The sequence below is a fragment of the Sinocyclocheilus grahami genome, unplaced genomic scaffold, assembly GCF_001515645.1.
Source record: "Sinocyclocheilus grahami isolate Dianchi unplaced genomic scaffold, SAMN03320097.WGS_v1.1 scaffold132.1, whole genome shotgun sequence".
Taxonomy (NCBI): domain Eukaryota; kingdom Metazoa; phylum Chordata; class Actinopteri; order Cypriniformes; family Cyprinidae; genus Sinocyclocheilus; species Sinocyclocheilus grahami.
Genome location: NW_015505311.1, coordinates 2,101,481 through 2,119,807, shown reverse-complemented (window position 1 = coordinate 2,119,807; position 18,327 = coordinate 2,101,481). Strand labels below are relative to the sequence as shown.

The 18,327-nt window shown below is 36.0% G+C and overlaps 1 protein-coding gene, 1 long non-coding RNA gene and 1 pseudogene across 2 annotated transcripts in view; all 3 read right to left on the bottom strand.

Annotated features, from left to right (window-relative positions):
* Window positions 1–1,219: 1,219 nt before the first annotated feature.
* On the bottom strand, window positions 1,220–12,384 carry LOC107590722 (tripartite motif-containing protein 2-like; annotated as a pseudogene).
* A 1,071-nt stretch (window positions 12,385–13,455) lies between these two features.
* Window positions 13,456–18,327, bottom strand: part of LOC107590724 (ladderlectin-like) — a 5,307-nt gene continuing 435 nt past the window's right edge. Inside the window, exons 3-5 of the mRNA XM_016279635.1 lie at window positions 14,136–14,270; window positions 13,785–13,896; window positions 13,456–13,639 (exon numbers count right to left, since the gene is read on the bottom strand). Coding sequence (XP_016135121.1) covers window positions 13,560–13,639; window positions 13,785–13,896; window positions 14,136–14,270 — 327 coding nt within the window. The 3' untranslated portion in view covers window positions 13,456–13,559. The remainder of the gene's footprint in view (window positions 13,640–13,784; window positions 13,897–14,135; window positions 14,271–18,327) is intronic.
* On the bottom strand, window positions 17,917–18,312 carry LOC107590725 (uncharacterized). The gene is made up of 2 exons (XR_001609811.1): window positions 18,193–18,312; window positions 17,917–18,009 (listed from the first exon to the last, which is right to left on the bottom strand). It is a non-coding gene; the product is annotated as an uncharacterized lncRNA (long non-coding RNA).

The following is an 18,327-nucleotide window of genomic DNA, read 5'->3' as shown; positions in this document are numbered from 1 at the left end:
GAAACCCAAACATCCTTTCTTTGAAACATTATTTACGATAAATACACAAATATAGATATTTCCAGTTTTAAATAGTATTTGTAAGGAAAATATAGTGTCAATATTTTCTAAATAAAGAGCCCGTATGCTGCTAGTTTTATTCTATAAGTATGCAAGGTAACAGTGTGTCGTGTAATCTACTGTTAGTCTCTTATACACATACACACAGTATGTCATTACACAGGACAATGATTCAAATGCTATTGGCTGTAATTTTGCTTATTGCAATTGCACTGATTGGACTGAAAATGATGAAGTAAACCGACATGGGTGGAATATGATCAGCGTTTGTGAAACTATCATCAGGCCTACACTACTGGTCAAAAGTTTGGAATTATTTGGATTTTTTTAATGTTATTGATAAGACTTATGCTCACAAAGGCTGCATATATTTGATAAAAAATACAGTAAAACAGTAATATTGTAAAACATTATTACAATTTAAAGGAACCGTTTTCTTTTTGAATATATTTTAAAATATAATTTATTTCTGTGATGCAAAGCTGAATTTTCAGCATCATAACTCCAGTTTTCAGTATCACAATCCTTTAGAAATCATTCTAATATGCTGATTTGCTGCTCAGTTATTGTCAGTGCTAAATTATTATTAATAATGGTTCTTCTTATAAATTTTGAAAAACATTTTTCATATTTTTATGTAAACTGTCATACTTTTCCCCCCCAGGATTCTTTGATTAATAAAAAGTTTTAAAAGCATTTATTTGAAATATAAATCTTTTGTAACATTTTAAATGTCTCTACTGTCATTTTTGATTCATTTAATGCATCCTTGCTGAATAAAAGTATTCTATATTTATTTTTTTAAACCTCACTTAGTGTAGTGTATTACGGTTCCCACAAAAATATTAAGCAGCAAAAACTCTTTTCAGCGTTGATAAGAAATGTGTCAGCATATTAAAAGGATTTCTGAAGGATCGTGTGACGCTGAAGACTGGAGTAATGATGCTGATTACTCAGCTTTGCTATAAAAGGAATAAATAACATCCTAAAATATATGCAAATAGAAAAGTCATTTTAAATTGTAATAATATTTCACAATAGTACTGTTTTTACTGTATTTCTGAGCAAATAAATGCAGTCTTGATGAACATAAGAGACTTCTTTACATAAAAAAAAAAGTAATTATTCCAAACTTTTAACCAATAGTTTATTTGTCAACTGTAAGATGCATGAACAATGGAGCCAACAGGTCAAAGAAGGAATGCTAAAGCTTGGAGACAGTTGGCTGTCTTCTCTCTTGGCTGCATCAATTATGAGCATCTCAATAACTCATCAAAAGGTTCATAAAAGTTTTGAGATAGTGTTCTATTGGCATCCTAGAAGTCAGATGGGGTTTGGATGTGTCCAAAAGTTGGCGGTGCATGCATGGTCCACACATGCAGCACACAAGAGCAGAGTTTCAGCTTAGGTAGTAGTTCACTCACCAATGCATTCTGACGTCTCAGTATTTCCACAGTGTGGAGTGTGGAGGTTTGGCAAAGGCATTCCAAGGCATCCCATAAACAGTGTTAACAAGCTTTAGTCTTCTTAGGAGAGTTTTCCAACAGTAGTAACACATTCAAAAAGATGTGAAAACCAAGGAGATTGAATACCATTACATTACATTACGTGCAAGATTTGGACGCATACAGTATGACTTTGATTCTCTTTCCGTCTTAGATCAGAGTCTCTCTGAGATCATTGCAGGTAGCGGTACACTTTAAAGCAGTGGTTCCCAGAATCAGCCACCACAACATGGCCATCCGAGGTCAGAGCGAGACCCTGCGGTCCATAGAGAGGGTCGGCCGCTGTATTGATGTAGGACAGGAACGATCCACTCCCATCAAACACCTGAGAAAGAGAATGATCTCTGAATGATTTTTCTAAATCTTGTATGTTTGTGTTTATTCAATTCATGTATATCACTTTACAATACACAATTTAACTATATAGTACCGTTTTAAAAAGTTTGTGGTCAGTGAGATTTTTCTTTTTGAAAGAAATTAATACTTATATTCAGCAAGGATTCATTAAACTGACATTAAATTGACAGTAAAGACATTTATAATGTTACAAATGATATACTCCTAATAAAATGCGTTTTTATATCTATACACTAGATTTTAAGGTACCAGATAAATGTTTCTGGCTAGATTGTCTAGAGGGAGGGCAGTTAGAGTTCATATTGACTTACTCTTGTGTCTGTCAAAGTTAATACAGAACTTCACAAGGACTCATTACCTGTATCCGACTGTTTCCCCAGTCTGCCACAATAATGTTCCCATTGACATCCACAGCAACCCCTGTGGGAGCATTGAACTGACCGTTCCCTTCACCATTTGAGCCAAATTTCAGCAAGAATTCACCATCTGCATTAAATACCTATAAGAGAGTTTGAAGTAATAATATATAGGAACATTATATAGACTACACTACAGAATATTATAAATGATGAATAAAAGACAAAAAATACACCCTCTTGTTCATGTAACACCATGGAAATATTTGTGTTGCCTATTGACACTGTTAGAAAACAGCATGCCTAAGCTTACCTTCACAGAGTGGTTATGGAAGTCTGTGATGATTATTTCATTGTTGTTGTTGACAGCTGCAAAGTGTGGGCCTACATGGAAAGCAAGGTCTGGGTTAAATTCATACAGAAACAATCAATGATTACGTTACATGATTGTATGAACTCAAACCATATAGCTACATTTTATATCATTTGCATCTGTATGTTACAATGCAGTCTGCAGCCCTTCATCAGATGCTGTAGACCTGTACCTACCTGCAAACTGTCTGTCGCCGTTTCCCCTGCTGCCAAACTTAGTGACGAGTTTGCCGCTGGGCTGGAAGATGAAAACAGTACACGCCTTGTTGTCCACAACGATAACATGACCATTCTGATCCACGGATACACCCTTTGGACCCATCAGCCTTCCTGAGCCCAGCTTAGCCTGCAGTAAAATCAGAATATTGTCAATAAAACTAACGTTTATTTCCAGAGACAAGAAGCAGGCATTTTATTCCAGTTAGTACTGAAGCACACTAATTCTGAAATCTGCTTTTAACCGACCTTATATTTGCCCTCACTGGAGAAGATGCTGACCCACTTATTGTCATAGTCAGCAATGATGATGTCCCCATTTGGATGCACAGCTACTCCAGTGGGCCGCTGCAGTTGTCCCGGTGAACGGCCACGTACCCCGAACCGGCTCTGAAACTCTCCCGTATTTGAAAATATCTGATCAACAGAGGATTGAGTTCAGTTATCAGATTCTGCATACAGATATACTGTACCTACATGTCCTATGTTTGTAAATAGTGGATGATGACAGGGTCTTCTTACCTGCACGCACTGATTGTTACTGTCTGCAATTAAGATTTTTCCTTCTGAACAAGCTGCTACTCCCTGGAGGTTAGTGAACTCTCCTTTATTCCTCCCTTTTGTTCCTATAAAACAGATGTTATGTAAAAGACTTGAGATGAAGATATCAGAACATCTGAAGTACTTTTTGAGGATTAGTATAGTTTAAAACTTTTTTACTTTTACTTTTTCTAAAGAACATGATGGCTGCAAGACTGTTGCTAGGTGGTTATGCTAGGGTTTTTATTTTAGGTCATGTAATCTAAAAATGTTCTGGATTTATTCAGTTTTTATAAGGGTTAGATGAGGTACAAATATGCGTGTTAACAGGCATTTCCATGTTGGTCTAAGCTGGTTTATGGTAGTTACACTACTGTCAAAAATTTGGAGTCGGTATGATTGATTGTTTTTTTTTGTTTTTTTTTTAAGAAATAAATACTTTTATTCAGCAAAAATGCATTAAATTTATCAAAATGAAGTGAGTTTATGGTTAAAACAAGAACAAATATCTGCCAGTGGGCTCAGAAAAATACACTTAATTAAAAGGAAAAACACGTTTTAAAACCCAATTAACACTGGTCTAAGCTGGTTTATGGTAGTTACACTACTGTCAAAAATTTGGAGTCAGTATGATTGATTGTTTTGTTTTGTTTTTTTAAAGAAATAAATACTTTTATTCAGCAAAAATGCATTAAATTTATCAAAATGAAGTGAGTTTATGGTTAAAACAAGAACAAATATCTGCCAGTGGGCTCAGAAAAATACACTTAATTAAAAGGAAAAACACGTTTTAATACCCAATTAACACATACATGTTCTTGTTTACGTGTAAACTCATTTAATTTTATTCCATTTATCAGAAAACAAAACTTCATACCTTCAATTGCATCTCAAGTAAATGTATCTTCATTTAAGGACTGCAAGATATTTGTATTGGAAAACAAAACAAAAATACTGAGGAAGATAAACATTTTATGAACATTTAATGCCCTGACTATTATTTAAGGCTTTCTGCTTCAATTTAAGACCTTTTAAGGCCTTAATTTGTGAAAACGTGAATTAAGACTTATTAAAACCTGCAGAGACCTTGTTTGGTGCTAGTCTAGATGGAAGAGGCAGCAGAACTAGTGAGGCTGTTGGCGTTTTCAACAGGGAAAAAGCAGTTCGTGATTTATTCAACCATGTGAGTTAGTATTTTCCTGCATGTACCTATTCTAAAAATGAGATCATCCTCGATCGGGTTCACTTTCTTTTTTGGTGTGCTGAACAAGCTTCCTCCCCGTCTGACACCCTTCTGCCGGCTTCTGCTCCCTGGGGACTTGGCGCTCCGTCTCCGTGCCCCACCATCGCTGGAACCCGTGGATGCAGCATTGGCTGCGGTGGTGGTGGGTGAAGAATCATCCGGAGAGCTGGTGACCTTTAACTGGAAGGGGCTTCCTTTAATATGCTGATCATAAAGTCTAAGTGCTAGACTAAAATGTCCCTCTTTCTTCACCGTGTATTGGAATTCATACATTCCATTTTTAAGGTCCACAATTTCGCCATCTGCAACGCTGCCATCCGGCGTGCAGACTTCTGCTGAGATGACGGCATTGCCCGTCTTACACAGTCCTCCAGACTTGTCTCTTGTGGTTATGACGACAGTTGCCTGCTGGCCCACAACACATTGTTCCAGACCATCACCTGATGCCTCGGTCTGACTGGCCACGGCATTGGTGGTGACGATAGTCCCCATTTGAAAGATAGTGTATACAAAAATATGCATATTTAACCTAATTAAAATTGCCTAATTTGTCCAATATTGTGTGAGGCATGTATTTTAATGCTTATTAGAGTATCATGCTCTTAGCTTGGCAGCATGAAACTCTATTGAAAACAACTGTGAGTTGAGTCTTCTGTGCACATACCTTCTGCTTCAGTCCATAAGTGACTTCCAGCTCCATGAGCAGGACGCTCTTGCGTGTATCCAGAGTTTTGTGGAGCTCGCTGAAGGAGGAGTGGATGTCTTCCTCTATGGAGCTGCGCTGAGAGTTCAACTGCTGCAGAATGTCTCTCAAACACTGAACTGCTTCTCTTATCTGAGGAAGCCTGGGAGTTATTTAAATAGGTCCATTAACAATCCATTCATTTGTCTATTCATCCATCAACCATTATTGAGGACAGTAACAATAGTAGATCACTAAGCAATCATTTAATGAATTAAGCAATTAGGAGATGGATTTTTTGCTTCGTCCAAGGCCCACACGTAATCTACGGACTTATTCATATTTTCTATACTAACGAAAAGGTCAAATCTGTGGAATGGATTTAAATATGCCAAATGGGTCTTATTGATAGAATATAAAAATATTTAGCAAATGCACAAGAGGTGTATATTCTGTGTCGGCCTTCTTATTTGTAAGCCTATTTATTTTACTGTGAATGACATGATGGGCATCATGGGAGCACCTGTTCTTAGCTGAATCCACTCTGTCCTGCAGTGCCGCTAAACGTTGGTCCACAATATTTTCCAGTGAATCAGTGGGGTGTTCAGCATGTTCTCCATTCATACAGTCCACACATACTGGATTCTCACAAGCCAAACAGTACAACGCAGGCACCTGAATACAGCACAGAAAAAATTATGCAGAAATTTAAAACCACTCTAAAATGTACTGAAACATGTCAATGGTGTTCTATTTTGTAAAATGTATTTTTTATAATATTTGCATGTATTATGTATTTTTCTTTATCTAAATTTTAAATGTATCTATAGTAAAATAAAACGGGAATGGGACATACTATTTTGGCATACTGTTTTCTCATAATATATAGTAGAGTAGCATTCGATTTCGGATGTAGCTTTTTATTTCCCTGTATATTCTATAAAAATACATTTGCTGTACATAAACATATAGTGTGGAGGCTTATTTTGTAACTATTTTAATGTGATATTGCTTACATACAGCCACCACATGTTCCCTAAGCATCTGAATCGTTATTGGTTATTGAAAAAGCCATGTACGTGAATCACAACTATACATTACTACTATGCAGTGGCAGTCAGTGATACCAAAATCAATCTGACTAAATAAAGCATGAATCCTATTCTATTTATATTGATGGTGACTACAAGTTTGATGCTTGAAAATAAGCTCATTATCTTTTCTGGGAATAATCAGGATACATTTCAGGCGCTACATGAGAAATGTTTTCTGTAGGAACCGTCATCATAAATGTTCCCTAACCTATGAGCACACTTAGCGTCATCTCTTAACTTCTGATATTTATAGAGGAACCAGCTGAGATCAGGGTACACTTGTTTTTCTGGGACAGAAAGCTTATGCGCATGGGAAAAACACTGCCTTTGAGAGATATTTCACCCATCTGTGCAATCATTTTGTGTTGTGAGTGTGTGCGTGTGTTTATGTGAATGTGTGTATTAAAACAGTTCTCACTTTTCCTTTGTGTTGAGAGCAAATTAGCGCTGTTCCCTTGCCAGGCAGAGCCTCTAGTACAGTACATTCCTCACTGCTGCTGTCAGGAGAAGCTTGCTGCGCCTCCATGCGGTTGGAAGATTTAACTGCACCCACAATACAAGGATGCAGAAAGCACAAACCTAAAACGGGATGAAAAAGATATGGTTATGTCATCATTATTTCTGATGAAAGTAGCCTGATGACTTGTATATATTAGTTTAAACTTTAAAAGCAACTGTATGTAGTTTTCTGTATTTTTGCAACTTCGAAGTCCCTACAGTTAAGTGAGTGGATTTTTTTTTACATGGATAGCTGTATACATGCATTTGTTGCTGCTGTAAAGCAATTCACCATTTTCACAGAATTTCATAACCTTTTACCAAACTTACATACTACAGAAACAGACACCATTCGCCTTAGAAGTCAGTGTAGCATTTCAATGAGTTTGAAATTGATAAATGTAAAAACGTACATACAGTTGCTTAAACTTTCATAATTGTGACTATATATCTCACAAGTGTGATTTTATTTCTTATTTTAAGCGATATTTCACAATTACCTTTTATATTTTTTATTCTGGGGTGGAAACGGGCTTCCATAGTGAAGCCTATGCCAAAAAAGGTGGAGAGACAGTACAACTCAACATCTAAGACTGAAATTAATTTCTAAAAATCATGCCAAAATATGTTCCATTAGTTTCCTAGTGGCTCAATACCAATATGGACAGGGAAAAAAGTAATATTAATATTTGGTAAGGCAAAGGAAAATGTGTTTCTAATAGTACAGACACCTTAAAGGAAAAAGGGGAAACCAATTAGCTGTTTTGCAGTATACAGAAAATATTTTCCATAAGAAATATGGCATAAAAGATTGAGAAAAGGCCACAAAGATAGTGGAAGCCAGGTTAAGTATTTAACGTAATCATATAACAGATGAAGAACTCTGGTCTGATATAGAGTGAAGACTTCACAGAAGGAAGTGGTTCTCACCTCAGAGAGATGAGGCTCAGGCGTTGTGCACGTAGATGTGTGTACTCTTGTATATAACGCAGGGATATTAAGGGAAGAATGTGTATTTGATCCACTGGAGACACAAACAGACCACAGGTTGCAGGGGCCAATTACAGTTTCCCCTCATTTGACACTGAGCCCTACAGAGAAAAGAGAGATCAGAGATGAACACACACAAAAACACTGAAACATATACAGTATGTCTACACACACACAAAAGATAATTCCACACACACAAACCTGTAGAATGTAGAAGCGCAGGCAAAATCTAAGATACACAACCATGGTATGTGTCCAGAGAACATGGTATCTCCATGATACCATGGCCACTGAACTTATACTGAACATGAATGGGAGTTAAAAATAATCTCACTGGGTTACACCAAATTTACAGAAACCTACAGGTTACTATGGCAATTCACAAGAGCTGAAGTTACATGAATATTTTCTCATTCTGCAATTTATGTGCTGAAAGCATGAGTATTTTTGAACATTTCAGGCGGACACTTTTTATGTGTCTCTGTGATAATAATAATAATTTTTTTAAAGCACCAAATCTACACAATAGAATGATTTCTGAAGGATCATGTTACAATGAATTCAGCTTTGCCGTCACAGGAATAAATTACATTTTAAAATATATATAAAAAGGCTATTTTAAATGGTAATTTTTCACAATATTACTGTTTTACTGTATTTTTATCAAATAAATGCAGCCTTGGTGAGCATAAAAGACTTTCAAAAACATTTTAAAAAACCTTACCGACACCAAATTTTGAACAGTAGAGTATAATACCACAATGCACAATAAAATACGAGCACAATGTTAAAACAATGTGTGAAGTGCTTACTTTATTTATATACAGTTGCTTTGAAGAATTAAATAACTATCTAAGTTTAAATATACTGAAATACTACTCTTCACAACATGAACTTAATTAATAATTTACAAAAGGCTGTAATATTCTGACTCAGACACAGAGCAGAGAACAAACAACACACACAGGTTTTTTTTTTTTTGGAAGTTCACCATGATCTTTGGTACTGATTTCAGTGTATTTAACAACAGATGGGGGGAAAAACCTATGATGACCTATGGTTCTGACCTTTAACGGCTTCCATTCATGTCCATAGTAAAAACTGACAGTGAACATTGACTGAAATAAATGGATCTTTGTCATGCAATTAGATTAAAGGCACTCTTAGACTAATGAAAATTTAGGCAGAACATGATTAAAAGACTAAACATTGTATTGACTGTATTTGCTTTGGATTATAGCTGGTTCAGTAATTTATATCCCACAATGCTTTTAGTTTTGCAATGGGGTCACAATCATGCTTTGAGCTTTTGAATCAGTAACTACAAACACTCATATTCAAAGGAAGTAATATGCTGTGGTAGTATCCCACATAATCACTGCAAAATTTTTCAAAACGCACAACAACTTACTTGGGAATTTAAACTTGAATGGGAATGAGGTCACATGGGAACTGAAACGGATGAAAAGATAATGCTCATCTGATGATGTAAACGTAATACAAGGAAATGGAATATTGAGCTGCCGTATGTCATTACTCTTCAGACAATGCCATTCTATCACAAAAAGCTTTCAGTGTTAGAACCAGAGCCCCCTCTTTCCATCTCAGAGATCATAATGACAAAGGACAAGGAACGTTAACCATAAGGATCCTGGCAAAGGCAAGCAAGCGATTTTGTGAAGGACTGTTTAGAGTTACTGAAGCAGAACCTCCCCGGGGTGAAATCACTCATGCAATTCTGGACAGAAGATCCAAAAGCACCCGATAGTTTTCCTATTAGCCCGCAGAATGAAAAAGACATGTCATTCTCATGATAGCACAAGCACTAACCTGTCATAATCATGAACTTTCACAGCCAACCATACATGTTACAAATCCATTAAAAAAAATTAAAAAATTGTGGTCAGTAAATAGAAAATGTAGATCAACTTCAGAATCTAAATTCAAAAATGCTTGCAAGCTAACCAGTTAGCCGACTTGTTATTTTTATTTTACCAACCATTTAGCCTGTTATTTTAACTTTTATTAGTCAGCTAACTTCATAACTTGGTACCTTAAAAGGGGTCATATGATGCGATTTCAATTTTTCCTTTCTCTTTGGAGTGTTACAAGCTCTTGGTGCATAAAGAAGATCTGTAAAGTTGCAAAGACTAAAGTCTCAAATCCAAAGAGATATTCTTTATAAAAGTTCAGAGTCAGCCACACCTACCTAAAACGGCTCATTCTAGCACCCCCACATATCTACCTCACTATGTGGGAAGATTTGCATAACGTCAGCTCACTCTATCCCGGCCTCAGCACACACTAAGCCGGGGATTCGGCTCACGTTAGCCCGGCCTCAGTGCACGCTAAGCCGGGGCTTCCCCTCACGCTAGGCCGCTGTGTTTTTCATTGTGAAAACGAAACTACTTTGTTTGGTCTTCCAAAAGAGGACACGACTATAAATCAGTGGTATTTTTGTATTTACAACACTGTTCCAGAACACTTCAACCCAAATATTCAGATGTGTGATGCACGTCGCTCCGGCCGGGACACAGCATCAACAGTGTGTGAGGGGCGTAACATTTTTGTCTCATGCTTGAGGTATTCGGCCAATCACAACGTATTAGATAGCTGGCCAATCACAGCACACCTCGCTTTTTCAGAGCGATGAGCTTTGTAAAAATCTACGCATTTCAAAAAGGCGGGGCATAGAGGAGAAACAATAATCTACAGTATGTGGAAAATAATGTGTTTTTTTTACTTTAAACCGCATAAACGCATTTCATTACACCAAATACACAAAATAATGTTCTTTTTAGCAACATCATATGACCCCTTTAAAATACTGCCAGCTGATTATAGCCTGGTGGCTTTGCTGCCATTGCTAAAAGGATAAGCAAAAATGCTATTTTGATTATAAATGGGATTCCCAAACTTTTTGTCAGCTAAACCACTCAAATATGTACTTTACGTACCCCTTGAATAATATTTCAATAATTTAACAACATATTCCTATGTTCACAGTTCTCTGATGTTGGTTAATGGTCACATCATGATATGTTTTCAGTACATATTTTTTAAAATGTTTGATGTTTAAATAGTTTATTTGAATCTTTTTCAATTTAATGATTGACTAACTATCAGCTTTTCATCAGCTCTTTTTGTAACCCTAACTACAGTTATTAAAATCCTGATCTAAAAGATATTGCAGTAACATAATACATTTTTAAACGGGCATTCCATGGGTTAAACAATTTTGCATGACACAGACTTCACAGTAGGCCTATATAATAACATTCAGTTCTTACAACTTATCTGTTGTGTACATTTTTGTAACCAGAGTGTTTTATTCGGTCACTCTTTTTGATTCAGTAATTAGGCTAAACTACAAATGTAGGCTTAAAGGCAAATTATCACATGTGAAATAAACCACGTTGACCTGTATGAAAGTTAGTTTGACAAACAACAAACTTTTATTTAAAGTTGGCATGAAACATTAAATTGAAATTGTTTGGATTGTTGTTGTTTGCATCGAGATGTTCTTAATAACGAGAAGTTAATAATATTGATTAAAGATTATGAGAGAAAAAGATTATGATAAAAAAAATAATAATAATAAAGTCACAAGGCTCAGTAATTAAATACAAACCCAATGCTGCAGCCTGGTCTGGAAGCACTTAAAAGAGAAAACAAAGAATCTAGGATTGAGAAAATGCCTGGAAGAGTTAAGAAACACTCACTTCACTCTCGGTTTGCTTTAATAAGAAGATGGTAAAGGTAGGAAGAGGTCCATCATACTTATGTTTGGATTTGTGCCTCTATTGCTTCAAAAAGAAAAAACTTAATGGTGTTCCATTATGGAAAGTGTCTCCTATTTCAATCACATATTGGCACTTTTCTGAGAGACGAAAGCATAATTACTTCTGCATAAAACAGATATGGTTTAAGCAGATATATTTCATAGTAAAATAGAAAATACTTATTTTAAGTATAAAAAATGTACGTACTGAGTTTTTTTTATATTCCTACTGTACATTTGTGTATAATTTACTGTATATTTCTAAGTAAGTATGCTACCACAAAATACTGTGGAATACAGATTGTGAAGCAAATTTCAGTGCAAATGAAAAATGTCTTGTTTCCTGTTTTTGCATGTCAGATTGATTGAATTTAGGCCAAGGAGCACAGCATATTGACATCATGCTAAAAAGCTGCCAGCAAAAAGATGCAAGTATATTTGAAAGCCTGACAAATGAAATCAACAAAATATTAGATTAGGTGCAGAGCTAAAAAAAAAAAAAAAAAAGAAGCATTTTTGCTATACATGAGGCCTCTCAGAAAGATGCAAAACTGGATTTCGGCTCTTACCTTGCCTCCATAGCTGCGTAGCTTCAGATGCACCAGCGAAACCGAAGCTTCTCGTCTTACTCATCAGCCTGAGACACATTTCCCGTAGAGGAGGGGTGGAGAGGGGGGCTGTTTTGCAGTCTCTTTTAGTTTCTGTCATTCCCCGTCTCGCTGCACACTACAGCGACATAAGCAACTCACACCAGCATGCCGTAAGGGAGGAGCCAGGCGCGGTCTGTAGCCAATCACAGGACAGGAGGCACAGATTCACTGGCTGAAGCAAACAACCTTCGTGTTCTCCCTCTACCTTGATTTTTTTCTGTCTGCCTCTTACACCAAAAACATGATTAACCCTAGGCTTTAAGTACTATTTAAGGAATGTATTGCATCAATTAAAAAAAAAAAAGTATAATTTATTTTTGTATCTGGTGGAATTGATGGCACTAGTCATTATTCACCTATAAATTATGCACCATTTATTTCTATATATATACACAGAAAAGTTGAGGAAAAAAAAAGAAAAAAGTTTTTGCATGGAAGGCAGGAAAATCATATGTAATGCAGACTCTTTATTTTTTTTGGACAATGTTCAGGCCATTGCATAGGCGACTAGGCCTACATTTGATTTTTCCCAGTCAAACCAAACAATTCTGATACTTTTGAATGCGGTCCGAGTTGGAAAACATGAGTGGTCATTCCAACTGCTGGACAATGCACAATGTAGAAACACCCCCAAGTGAGTAAAACTAGACCAAAGGCTCCTAGGTCACAAAAACCGTGCATTAGTGAATGCTAATTTTATTCTGATCATTCACAGCATAAACATAAGGTACGGAGCACAGGAAGCACTGTCGTATAAAACCAGTGACAAATTCTAGCCATGCAAGACCAGATAAATTAACGTGTACAGTCAAGTAAGCTATCCATCACCCTCCTAATGTTTGGTTAGGCCAACTTGGTCTGAAGACATTAAAGTCAATATCTAGGTTGTCTGGTTTAGTCACGAAACAGTAACTGCAGGTTAACAGTACGCTCTCCTGGTAAATGTCATTACTACAACATCAAGGTTTGTATTGCTCATTAAAGTTCCCCTATGCCTCAAAGCTTAGATAAAAATTGAGAAAAAAAAAATATAAAAACCCCACCAACCTTAAAGAGCGATTCACGGCAACAAACATGTACATTTGTGGTTTGAAGTTCTTTATTTAGTTTTGCAAAGAACAGCATTAAAATTCAAAATCAAAGCATGTCGGTTACAAGCAGCAATTTGGAGACTTTAGAAATCGGTGATGGACAGACGAGATATTGGTTTATCAATTAGAAGTGAATTTTAGTGGTTCTGTAACAGATGAAATTGAGAAGAGTATCGCAGTGCGCGTCATTCCAGCGTTTCTCACCTGTGGAAATTCAGATGTTATTCAAACATGCTTGTGCAAACAAAGCCATAAATATAAATCTGTAGTAAAATGTACAAGATTTGAAGCCACCTTTATAGTTAATTTTCAACACTAAATAGCTTTAGATATATGGACAATATATCACCTCCATATCCCATTTCCACACAACGTTCATTTCCTCCTCCATTACTTGGTTCACCAGTATGCCAGTCACTGTACTCAAACGCTGATCCATCACTCCAAAACCAGATATCCTCCTGAAGAACATTACCAAACTTGTTGCCGTTTCCACATGCTGATGCTTCTAATTTTATTTTCATCTTTAAATAAGAACTCTGAGAGGCTAGGTTTAAATATACACATTTCATTTTTAGTGTGAAGCCATTACTGGTGTTTGTTGGGGCAGTGAAAACCAGCCTTTTAAAACAAAAAAACCCACACACACAACCTGACAATGGTTGAACTGATATTTGAAGGGAAATGAAAAGTCAGCTACCTTAATTGCATCATGAGCACCAATCCAGGCACGGGAGTTGTCATTACCATGTTTTATCACAAGAGTTTTTAGGAAATTGTGAGCGAGTTGACTGTGGATAGATGCAAGGTTTCCTCCGAGGCCAACACATTGTTTCTAGGAGGATAAAGAGTTACGCTGTTAATGCATCAGGTTTCCTTCTGGAGCATCAGTGAGCGTCTGAACTTTTTGTAGAAGTTGCATGCAAGTCCCTCAGCTGTCCTCAGTGTGAGAAGATGGATCTCAAAATCATAGTCACTGTTGGATAGGGATTGATGAAATTTGTGGACATAAGTACAGAAAAAGCAGAAACTGCAAACTCTCATCTGCAGTAAAGTAGGAAAATTCTGTCTACTTTGTTCATTTACTTTCAGACTGGACTCCATTTACAACCAACGCAATGAGGAACGCTGCAGAAATCCACATGCTGACAAAGCCCTATTAATAAATCAACATTATAAATATGTAATGAATGCATGAACACCAAAAATGGAAATGCAATTAAAAAAAAACAAAACCCACACACACACCTTTACTTTTAACTCAAAATGATTCAATTAAATAGTCATTGTGCATTTTAAAATTTCAAATGTTCAATTCAAGTTTTGTATGGTAATAACCAAAAGGGTGTACACATCTGTCATTCAGTTTAACCAAAAGCCCACTGTAACGTAAAGACTCAGAGATGGAACTCAGTTCAACGGTTTACAAATTATTTGCCGCAGGCAAGACAAATCAGAGCAGGCGAGTAAACATTACTCCATGAAGTTCAATGAGGAGATGATATAGAACTGATATTACCGTCCTTACAGGTGTGGAGGACATCGTGAACATAGGAGTGATGAGTGAGCACACCTCGAGTTAATGAGTATTGAGGGGAGTATCACACATGAAACACAAACACACAATGGGAAGACTTGGAGACACTGAGAACAGACACTTGAGGAATAAGCAGGAAACCACAGCGACCAGGAACTTAGAAGACAGGTAAGCGTCTTTACTCAAACGAGACCAGACACTAACTGAGGCTGAGGTGTGTGCTGAAGTAGGGTGGCTGAGTGGTGGTAATCAGTCTCAGGTGTGCTTGATTACAGAGGGCGTGCAGGTGAGTAGCAGAAGGGATGATGGGAAGTGTAGTGCAGAGGGGACTGTCCCTGCGTCTCAATGTTCATACTATCCATCCTAAATAGTATGTGAGATTAGAATAAGTGTGTCCCAAAGCATAGTATGTTGAAAAGAGTACGCCAAAAGTTCCCGGATGGTTAACTATTTCAGATTTTTGAAGTGTGGATCCGTGCACACTCTAATGGCTAAAACTGATTTCATCTGCAACAGCAATGTGTACTTTTATAAACATCCATTTGGTCGTTAACTTTTAAATGTATCATTATGCATAAAATATTAGCAGAGTTCTTGTATGAAAGACCCGCGACTGGCAGATCAACGAGGTACTTCTTTTCTCTCCAATACGGTAGGAAGTTAAATGAAATGAAATGTGGAGGATGTTAACTGTGGCGAGATGATTGACAGGCCAGTTTACAGTGACAGGGTGCTTGTATCTATGCGACAGAGCGCTCCGTTAAAGCCAAAAGTGTCTGGCTGCAGACTTTTTTTTTTTTTTTAATTGCAATTTTTAGAACAAAGAACATATAAGGGCAATAACATTTCAACTGAATAAAAACAAATACTTAAAATAAATAAATAAAAACGAAATAAGAAAAGCAATAAAAAAAACTCACGTCTGTAAACAAGTACAAATAATTACAAATTATTCAAAGAATAGATTTAAGGCTTTAAAGCAATTTACAGGTTTTTTTTGCTTTGTTATTTCTTGTTTCTTTTAACGTATACAAGTAGTGACCTATTTCTATTCTGAAATGAGTAAAATTAGGTTTTTTCACTGCCCATTTACATTTGTGAATAAAGAATTTTCCATATATAATGAGTAAATTCACAATATACCAAATCTTGAAGTCAACAGTATACTCATAAAAGTATATAAGTATAAGAGTTGCAATTCAATTTTAATACTTTGTTTAACAAAAAAAACCAAATCACACCAAAACACTTTTGTATAAATACAATCATAAAATAAATGAACAATACTCTCATTTTCCTCTTTACAGAAAACACACTTCAAGTCAATGTCTTTACAAAACTTTGCGATTACCTGTTTTACAGGATAAATACGATGCACGATCTTGTATGATACTTCTCTAATTTTATTTGTGATACAAAAACGTCTGGAGATCTTAAAGGTCTCTTTCCAGTTGACATCTTGAAATTGTGATCTCCAAAAACCAATGGCTAAAGGAACACTGGAAATTTGGCAAATCGTTCTAAGATAATTATTATTACATCTTTGTTCTTTTATATTTATAGCTTCCAGTTTAACACTGAAGTCTAAATTAGTTTTTTCGACTATATAATTTTCTAATAATTTCCTAAGTTCTAAAGGAATGGCATTAATTACCATCGTATACTCATTAACAGGTATATAAAATGAATTTTTTTCTAAAAACTCTGAATATGTAAGCGCATGACCATCACTACTATTCAAAAGTTGAGAAACCAACTAAATATTTGCTCTAAACCAATTAACTAAAAAAAAAGATTTCTTTTGGTGTGTAATGTATTTATTATTCCAGATTAAGCATTTGTGAGGGGAAAAATTGTGTTTGAATATAATCATCCATGATAACAATGCCTGTTTGTGAAAATTGGAAAGATTTATGGGAAGCTTGCTAATATTAAAATTACAATTAAGAAGAAATTCAATACCACCTACTTTTTCAAAAATAATATTAGGGATATAATACCATAGCTTATGTCTGGCTGCAGACTTGCACTTGCACTCTCAGACTTGCACTCTCAGACTTGCACTCTCAGACACTTGTGCTTCCGCAATTGACATCACTTGCAGTCTTTTTTATTTTTTATTTTGTTCTATTTATTGATTACTTTTTGTTTGAATCTCTCTGCATTTTACAACAGTAGCCAGGTGGTGAAGACAAGAAAAAAGAAACTAAATTATAATGTCACTTGCAATCGCCACTTGCACTCTCCGCTACCTGTGACGTCACTTGCAATCGACACAAATCGTGCGTGTTGCCAATGGAGACAAGACGCTGTGGTGGTGATTAAATGATTAAAACTAATTTAGTACTATAACATACAGGGTCCTGCAAGAAAAAGACAAGACCCGCAAATCCGTGGACACAGAACAGCAGAATATGAACACAATGCACAAAGTCTCTCGTTAAGCGTTTTTCTCCTGTAGAAAAACATAATTCTAGCTATGCAGGACCAGTTAAATTGAGGTGCACTCTTAAGTAAGCCATCCGTCACCCTCCTAATGTTTGGTTTAGCTAACATGGCCTGAGACATTATAGTCAATATCTAGGTTGTCTGGTTTAGTCATGGAGACAGTAAATGGCAGGTTAACAGTACCCTCTCCTGGTAAATGTCATTACTACAACATCAAGGTTTGTATTGTTCATTAAAGTTCCCCTGCAGTCACTTTATGCCTTAAAGCTTAGATAATAAAAATTAATTTTGAAAATACAAAAAACTCATAAAGAGAGTGATTCAGGGCAAGAAACAAATAAAGATCTACATTTGTTGTTTAAAGTTTATTTTATTATTTTATTTTAGTTTTGCAAAGATTGACATTAAAATTCTAAATCAAAGCATGTCTGTTACAAGCAGCAATTTGGAGACTTTAGAAACCGGCGATGGACAGACATGAGATATTAGTTTATCAATCAAAATTAGGATTAGAAATCAATTCTTGCTGTTCTGTAACAGATGAAATTGAGAAGAGTATCGCAGTGTGCGTCATTCCAGCGTTTCTCACCTGTGGAAATTCAGATACGTTATTCAAACGAATTGTCAAATATGCTTTAGTGCAAAGAGAAAGCCATAAATATAAATGTGTAATAAAATGTGCAAGGTTTGAAACCACCTTTACAGTTCATGTTTTATACTAAATAAAAAATGTGAAATAGCTTTAAATAAATGGACAACGTGTATATATTACCTCCATAGCCCATTTCCACACAACGTTCATTTCCTCCTCCATTATTTGGTTCACCAGTATGCCAGTCACTGTACTCAAACTCTGATCCATCACTCCAAAACCAGATATCCTCCTGAAGAACATTACATTAACATT